Below are 9083 nucleotides of genomic sequence, written 5' to 3' on the forward strand. Positions count from 1 at the left end.
ACCCTTTTTTTTTTTTTTTTTTGGTTTTTTTAATGTGTGTGTGTGTAATGTGTATGGTGATGATATATAAAATTGCAATGTACTACTATATCACATAGTGTATACATACGGGAAAAAAAACACGAGGTCAGGATTAGTACGCTGGTTTTTTTTTTTTAATGAGAAAAATGCCGTCGAATTGGACCTCATCATTAAAAGGGCCCATTTACGACGAGGATAAAACGACGGCGTTTTATTTACTTTTTTCTTTTGCACCCAATTAAATGACTGCTTTGAATTTTTGAAACCTTTTTTTCTTTCTTTCTTTCTTAAACCTGAACTGATGATGATGATAACATTGACGAAACTATTCTCGGCACATTGGATTTGACTTTTGAGTACTGCGAGTCAAATTTATTTTGCCTTTACTTGTACCATGCCTAATGACAATGTTGAACCGAAGTTATCTGCAACTACTTCCAAGTTTTTTTCCTTTTCATTCTTAAACGTAGATTTGTTACCTGAAACGTAGATTTGTTTGATAATTGTAAAGACAAAGAGTTCTACTGGGACTATACAACATGAAGCCCAATCGAAAGGAAGTATGGATCAGCTCAAAACGACAAAGCCCATCTATGCGACTATGCTTCCTCAGTCACACACAGTAGTCAAACAGAGTAACGGCTATGACTCTTCTTCCTTCTCATCATACGAGCATAATAACGACATCTCCTTCACAGCTCACAAATAGTGAAAATAGATATTGACGCTCTCTATACATGTGAAATCACATGCTGATGTAAATTAGCTTGTCCGAGGGGATAAGATCAATCTCTTCTCTATGAATAAAGAAATGATGTAAAGTAATCAGATCATTGCAATAAAATATAAAGTTCATCTTCTTCCTAAAGATTTTCAAATATTTTTCCCTCAATCTTTTATGGTAGCAGAGTCATGGATGGCTCGTGTAATCCTTTTTCTGCTCCCACGCACAATCTCACAGTTTGTCTACGTTTTGCTTAAGGAGGTAGATAACATTGTGTGCGCTTTGGACAAATATTTCCTAGGAGATGTAGCCACCGTTGCAAGTTGCAACAATCTGAGAGACAAAGGCCAAACTGTTGATTTGGGACTGGAGAGTTAACCACTGAAATGCGTGTTCAAGAGGGCGGCTCAGGTAAACGCAAGTAGGCTGGTTTGGCTGGAAAAACATGATAGGACAATGGTTGAGTCCGTGTCAAGGTTTTGTCTTCAGGTGAGCAATTTCAAGTCAAACTTAATGACTTAGAGTAGTATATATTTAAGGCTTCTTAAACAATTTGTTCAATTGTCCTTTCCTAAAAGCAATTGAGTTGAGATTGGTTATATTTCTTTATAGTTTTGTCTCAGAAGGTTTCATTAATAAGACTTCTATTGATGGATGTCGAATACTTTTTACTCGTGTAGTAGTGATTAGAAAATATACTTTTTGACTACATGATCATTAATTAGTTGTACAAATGGTTTGGAAACGCATAATTTGAAGAGATGGCGAAAGAGATTAAGAAATGAGAAGTGATCGTGCAAGTTTGCGAAGAAAAACTAAAACTCAAATAAACAAAAATGGTCCTAAAAAAAATATAATAAACTCAAATAACCTTTCAGTGGCTGGAACAATCCACACAACTAGCCATTTCAGCAACAACAAAGAAGGGAGTAGTGCTCTACTTAAACTCAAAATATGCAACAGAATTGAAAATTTTGGTTATTTTTTTGTTCTCTCTAAATTTTCATACGTGGGGTGTGTTAAAATTGAGAAATTTTCTTAAGTATGGTGTGTGAGAAATTCTCCTGTCACGCTAAAGATTTTTTAAGCAGGAAAAAGAGCTGCCAGTACCAACAGGTTGTTCCAATAATACTAAGCTATAGCTGCCTGAGAAACCAATACAACCCCATGATCAATAATAATACTTAACGAAGACAAGGCAAGAAACCTTCACTGTGTGTAAAACATAAAAGAAAGCAAACTCGAAAATGTAGATTAAGCAGACATAAGTGCCCACATTGTGTGTCAATAAAACATTAAAGCAAGGAAACTCCATATGTAGATAAAGCGGGTCCATATATAGAGAGATATTGGTCAATAAAACTATTAAAGAAGACAAACCGGAGAGATAAGAGAGTCGGAAACCGGATATATATGGCTACAACAACAGAGGGATGCTACAACAGAGTTACTGGAGAGGGGCAAGCCACATGTAGTGGATGGACTCGGGGGCGGAATCGGTGAGGTCATGGAGGGTAAGGGAGGCAAGGGCGTAGAAGCCGAAGCCGGTGTCAAAGTCTCCAAAGTAGACAGAGTTTGGCTGTAGACCAGGGTAGTCCGTAGCGGAGACACAAAAAGCCTCATTCTTGCCCAGGAAAATGCAGAGGTTGCCAATGTCGCGAGTAAAAGATCCAGTCTTGAGCTCTTCTTGGTCTCGCCTAAAGACGATAAAACTCTTGGTATTCCTGGTGGTTTTGTCGCGGAGTTTCTCACGGTCGAAGCTTTCCCTGACCCTTTTAAAGGCAAAGATATAGAAAGATGTGTGAGGGCGTGGTATATATATAAAGATAGGCAAAAACGCAGGAAAACTGCACTTGTATAATTATCAATGGTACTAAGGTGACAAGGAGAATTGGAGCAAACGGAAAGAAAGAATGAATAGAGCGAGTTTACCAGAAAACAATTAAAGATTCGCCGGAAGGTGTCTCCACCAAGTATGGCGTGGCGTAACAAGACAGATCCATGAGCTCTGTAGACAGATTGAGAAGCTCTGAACTCTGATGTGTAAGCAATCTCGGGTAGGGGCTTACCGGAGGAAATTTGGGGCTACTGGTGATCAGACCAGTTTCAGCTGGGCTAGACTCGGTGCTAATATAGAATTGCTTGTCTGTGACAGAATACATGACCTTTGAGATGGGCATGGCCTGGGGGATCTTGATGTATGTCCACTCGGATTCACCAGGACGACATAGACCTAGCATCGGGGAAAAGAAACTGACCGCTACCACACAATCACCTCCTTCATCGTCTGGGGATGCTGAGAGAGAGAGGCTGGAAACTTTAGCTCTGGAAATGTCGACACCCAGAGGAGGCAGGGACACAACCTTGGGTGAAGAAGAAGAAGGGTTGAAGATATTGGTGAGTCGTACACTGGAATCGTGTATGTTCTTCAGGCCCACCCATCCCCTCGACGATCCTATGGTCACCGACTCTTGGACCTCCTTCGACACCCTCTGCTCTGGGATCTTCACCGTTTCTTGCTTCCTCGGATCGAACAAGTCAATGCTCACGAGCCTCTCGTTGGGGGATATCACCGCGTTGTTATTGCGGAGCAGCAGATACGGCGTCGCCGAAGTGGAGAATAACCGCTGCTCGTGAACCTGCCTCCTCAAACAGAGGCCACGAATTCGAGCTGATGACGAGAGCTTGAAGACTCTTCCCAACATCTGATACATTCTTGATTCTCTTAGAAAATTATTGAAACCTTTTAGATATTAAGCACACACGGTTTAACAAAACCCTAAACACCAAACCTCCCTTCATATATATATACTCCTCCGATTTTCCTTTTCTCAAATTTCCATTTTTATTTCCTTCCCTATTTTTTATTAAATATGGCTGTTTCCTCTGTCTCCTTTTCACTCTCTTCGTATTCAATTTTCCACTAGATAATTTGTCTCTTACTTCCCAATTTTTTTTAACTAACAAACTTTTTAAAACAGACCTACCTTCCTCTGTTAAAACTTTTTAATTTTTTTTTTTTTTTGCATATCTTTTTATATTTCTATTTCTATTTCTATTTCTTCGATACAAACGTCTCTGTTCTCTCTCTTCAAGCCTTCCCAATCCAAATGTAGACCTCTAATTTTTTTTCCCCCCCCTCTCCACGCCATTACCATATTTACACCACTTTATTGACTGGCCGCGCCATATCGTATCTTTTTTTGTCACATAATAGTACGAACAACACCAGTTGCAATAATTTTTTTTTATATAAAAGAGTTTAGGTATTATAAATTTATAATGAGTTTGACAGCTTTACTCCATTATATTTTACCAGACACTTTTACAACAAATATATATTATGTGTATACACATTACTTCGAGCTGGTTCAACACTACGACACGTGAATCGAATTATATGAAACTATGAAAGCATTAAAGACGATTAAACGTTTCAACTATATGCTAATCGAAATGTCCTCATACGAATCACTTGATCACAAAACTCACTCAATAGTCAATAGTCATAGATCGGAAAATCTAAAACGTTATGAAAACATTTTTGGTGTTTTGAGATTTAAACCTTTTTATATTCGTATTAATATGGTTCAAAATTTACTAATCAAATCCTTTTTAAAGATTTCTATCAGTGATCAATCAATAAACATTCTAAAGTTTTTACTATTGAAATTAACTATCAAATCATTTCACCATTCATTTTTAATCGTTTTTTTTTTCAATATGAACTTCAACTTCTCTTATTGTTTTTCTTGCACAGTTGCACCCTAACGTATGGAATCTTTCCCTAGCTAGTAACAACAATAATATTAAACATGTTTAGGAGAAGAAATAATATTGCATAACAGCATGTTTCATACGAGACATCTCTCATATAGAATTACTCAAGTAATTTTTAAAAAATATATATCGTTAAACTTCAAACTGCAATGATTCACATGTTGAATCTTTATGGCTTATGGACATGTGAGACGTGTCAGGGTGTACTCTCGACTAGACAAGAGCAATATAAAAATATAATTGCGAAAATGTTAATTGTCCAACTCAACCGCAAACCAAGCACAAAAGCCAATAAAAGAAAAAGTGTATAGGCCACGAATCTAGTATAGCAATCAACATCGCATACTTTTTGGTATGTGTTCTTTTAATTTATTTTATCAACATATGTGTTGTAAAACGTAAAAACAAACATACGACATTATCTCAATTGATTCATTTACTTATGGGATTGTATTATCTCTATAGAGTCTGTATATAGTTTAAGTTTGTCAATAAAGTCTTTGTAAACTGGAATTTGTATAAACCAATAGTAAATAGACTTGGTTTAGTTATTTATGATATTTTCCAAAACCCTCAATTCATTTACTATCTTCTGAATTTGAATTCAAAATAGTATTCTATTTTTTTTTTAAAGATAAAGAATGAGATTGTGACATTTTCCAAACCACTCAGTTTCATTTAAAGTCTATTATTTTACCCGCCCAGTTTCTTTTTCTGTTCACCAGCCCAGGTTAATTTCCGGTCACCAACGCTAACTCATGACGAACATAAGTACATAACACTGTGTCCATCCCCATGCATCATCTCTTATAAATTTAATTTTCTTTTATACGCACATATGATATGGAGAAAAATAACATCGTCACTTGTTGTTTTGCCCGTTTGGAAAAGTTGTTGGTGGCTTTTTGATCCATAAATGACATCCTTGTTGTTAATACTAGTATTTAATTTTACCATTGTTATTCGTTAAAGTTAGCCAAACTTTTCATTATAACGCTAATTTGGACAATTCTGTTTTTTTTTGTTTGTTGATCAACATATTCATATTACTATTAGTATAGTTTTCCTTTTATAGTGATGTATTTGGCTTTCTATATATTTGATTTGGGCGTTACATATTTCGTGTCTTAGGTATGATGTAGTCTTCTCGTGAGAGGGAAAAGAAGTATATATGTCTTTTTGCAGGCTGCTTGTAATGAGCAAATGGAAAAGTATGAACGAGCATTTCTACTCCATTTACAAGGCATAGTTACAACGACGTAAAACCAAGAATCATCAATAAACAAACAGCTGACTACTTTGAGATTGTTGTTTGTGATGTGTCCTCTTGTAAGTTGTAACCGCCACTGGTTTAAATTAGTTTGACCACGATTCCAATAAGTCAATCGCAAATCTAGGGACTAGGGAGGTGGGCGACGTGAATAAGCAATCAATCTCTCCATGAATCCGAGTATTAAGGAACTAGGAAACATAAGAGACCGAGTCCTTTGTAATCATGAAACAGAGCAAAAGCGAAACTTATTTTCTCTGTTCTAAATCTGACCCGACATCCACAGGAGCTCCAATGTGAGCTAGACCAATTCATTATGGCCCATTTTCTCACTCACACCATTCAATTTTACGAAGCCCACTTAGATTAAGTAAAAATTAAAACAACAGATATAACTACATTAGTTAAAGACATATTTAAATTATGTACGCAACATTACCCAAATGTTAAATTATGTAAGGACTCTTCACATGTTCATCAGAAGAAGAAAAAACATTCGACCAAAGTAGAAAGAGTCAGGACACATACTAACCCGATTGACTTGGATGCTTGTCGTTCCATACCATTCCCACTCGGTGTTCCCGTCCATTGAAGGCTTAAGCTGCCAGTCACCTCCACAGCATAACCATCTCCGAAATATTCAATCACAACCTGAAGGGAAAAATCTTTTCAATGACTTCTTGGCTAGACAAAAATTCGAATGCATATATAGTTAGAAAAAGTAAAATTTATCATGAAATTCCCAACAGATTCAAAAGTTCAAAGAGTAGTGATATCATATACATTATAAACTTGTCTTAAAAGAACTAAGTGATATGGTGTAAATTGTAAAATCTTAAGATCAATTTGAGAGAGTTCAATGTGACGGATCTTTCAAGACCTCATCATGCGGATACTTCTTGTCTAGTTCAGCACTCTCTCATCAGTATTGTTGCCAACGAATTTGTTTTTTTTTTGTAAAAAGAAAAGAAAACAAAGATATTGAGGAGAAAACCATGCATGATGCATGAGGAATACATATGGATCTTTTCTTTTTAAAACTAGCTCATAGGATGCCTACTCCGGTTTTCCAGTCAAGAATGGTTTATGCATTGCTCGTTCTAATGATTTAAAAGGCTTGGATTGGCGTGGCATCCAGTAATAGGCTAACAATGAAATGTTCTTTTCGTGCAATAAAAATCTGAACAATTCTAGTTAATTTCTTGAGAAACACCGAATGTTTTACGTTTGGATGTCATGTCAAGGTATTATCACTAATAAAATACAAATAGTAATTAGATCTTCATGGTCAGATATGTACGGCGTACCATCATATACATAATACAAAGAATGCAATTAAGACTTTTTTTTTTTTAAGTATAGATCAGATCGAATATACAATCAACTGTATCAAAGTATCTATTGTGAATGGATCTGGTTGTTTTTTTCTTTTATGCTTGAAATGCACAGAAGAAAAGCCTAACATCCATCCAATATTCTTACTCTCAGGCTCAACTACACAATATGATGAGCGCTACCAGAGCGAATTCCAGCCATGTAGATTCTGAAAAAATTCTGCATATTTGCCATGGTGTTCTCCGGAGGCAAACCAGACAAGGATTCAGTAGCAATGCCAACATGTTTGGCGTAATTGACATCTGAACTGGTGTAATGATCTTAGCTAGGTAAAAGAGAGATCTTTGTCCATATCAGTACTGATCTCCTCATCCTCTGTCATAAAAACAAAACATTGTTAGCTTATCTGCCTCGACAGCTTAAAATATCATCTAAAACTAGAACATGGTTTGAAGATATTGAACCTTCAGAAAGTTGAGTTTTTAATATCAGCTCTATTGTTGATCCTCTCTATGCTCAATCTTCAAATAAGTTTTCTGTAGTTTCTCCCGAATGCTTGAAAAACAAAAGAGTTTTTTCCGTGCTCGAAAGACCAGCCGATGAAGATACTCAAACTTGTATGCCCATAAAAACAATTTTTTTAGAAAACGAAATTTTTCATTAATTATATGAGAATGGGATAGATCGGGCTTGATAACAAGCCTTACATTTTCAGGGACAAACAACCTTAAAAAGAAAAAAAAAGAAAAAACATACAGACAATAGAATAAAACTACAACTAGAAGTGGGTAGATCGGGCTTGATAGCAAGCCTTACATTTTCAGGAAACAAACAACCCTAAAAAGATAAAAAGAAAAAGACATTCAACAGAAAATGGAATAAACCCCAAGTAAGCAGATAATCTTAATTCAACTAGGGTAGATGAGATGATTCTCTGGCGCCGTTCCTCACTAGGGCTCCTCCTCCGCCGCCGCTTCCTCCTGCTTTTCCATTTCCTTCTCCAACTTAGCCTTGCAAACTGCCTCTTGAGCCTTCCAATACGCTTCATACGCCGCCACTTCTTCTGCCGTCCAGGAATCCTTACCAGATCTGATTCTGGCCTCTTTTTGCTCATCTAGCTTTTGCTTTAGAGATTCCGCGGTTTCAATAAGCTTCTTGAGGTTTTCATCGTATTCGTTTTCCTCGCCATTTGGAGCACTGCCACCGGAGGATGAAGACGCGGCGACTGCGAATGATCTTCCACGTCCACCAGCTCTGATACCCAATTTCGAGATTCCCTTCATTTTGTTTTTCTTATCTTTTTTTTTTTTTTTTTTCTGATTTAGAACGTTAAAGGCAAAAGTTCGTGGTTATTATCATTGCTCGAAGTAAGAAATATATAGGCGGAGAATCACTCCTTCGCCATTTTCATTAATGTTGGCCGATGTCATGGCTTGCCGGAACTGTGTTAGAAACATCTCCCAAAAAATAGATTATAGTTCTGCAGGTAGACTCTTTGGGAATAATGGATTTTAATTTCCCGTAGTTTTTTTTTTCTTTTCGTGAATTGGCATGATGTAACACTTTGAAGAGAAACGATTTAATTTTTTTTTCCTTCTATATTCAATTTAAACTAAAAGTGGCCACTTCTCTCTCCCAAGTTCCATCTGCCTAGCTTCCGCATGCATGCATTAAAGTCCAAGTATTTAATTATATTAATGTTATTTATATAGTATCATTTCATCTCTTATATTCAATTTTCCATCATATATTTGTCTCTTTCTTCTAAAAATTTCACCTCTTTGTTTATTTTTATTCTGTTACCTTGTTTTCTTTTTCTGCATATCTTCTTATATTTCTATTTCAATTTCTATTTCTATTTCTTCCATATATCTTCTTATACAAACGTGTCTGTTCTCTCTCTTCAACCCTTACCAATCCAATTAATGTAGACCTCTAATTTCCCCCCCCCCC

At 36.3% G+C, this 9083-nt stretch overlaps 1 protein-coding gene across 1 annotated transcript; it reads right to left on the minus strand.

Annotated features, from left to right (window-relative positions):
• Positions 1930 to 3583, minus strand: LOC104734362. The gene is made up of 2 exons (XM_010453917.2): positions 2678 to 3583; positions 1930 to 2517 (listed from the first exon to the last, which is right to left on the minus strand). Exons 1-2 carry the CDS (start codon positions 3457 to 3459, stop codon positions 2193 to 2195), a joined length of 1107 nt encoding a protein of 368 aa, XP_010452219.1. The 5' UTR covers positions 3460 to 3583; the 3' UTR covers positions 1930 to 2192.

This window comes from Camelina sativa, chromosome 13 (assembly GCF_000633955.1).
Source record: "Camelina sativa cultivar DH55 chromosome 13, Cs, whole genome shotgun sequence".
NCBI lineage: Eukaryota > Viridiplantae > Streptophyta > Magnoliopsida > Brassicales > Brassicaceae > Camelina > Camelina sativa.

Bases quoted from the DNA above. Each gene is read 5' to 3' on its own strand.
- LOC104734362 (XM_010453917.2), bottom strand. From the start codon at position 3,459: ATGTATCAGATGTTGGGAAGAGTCTTCAAGCTCTCGTCATCAGCTCGA. The intron at 2,518-2,677 runs GTAAACTCGCTC...TGCCTTTAAAAG, and splicing joins GAATCTTTAATTGTTTTCTG to GGTCAGGGAAAGCTTCGACC.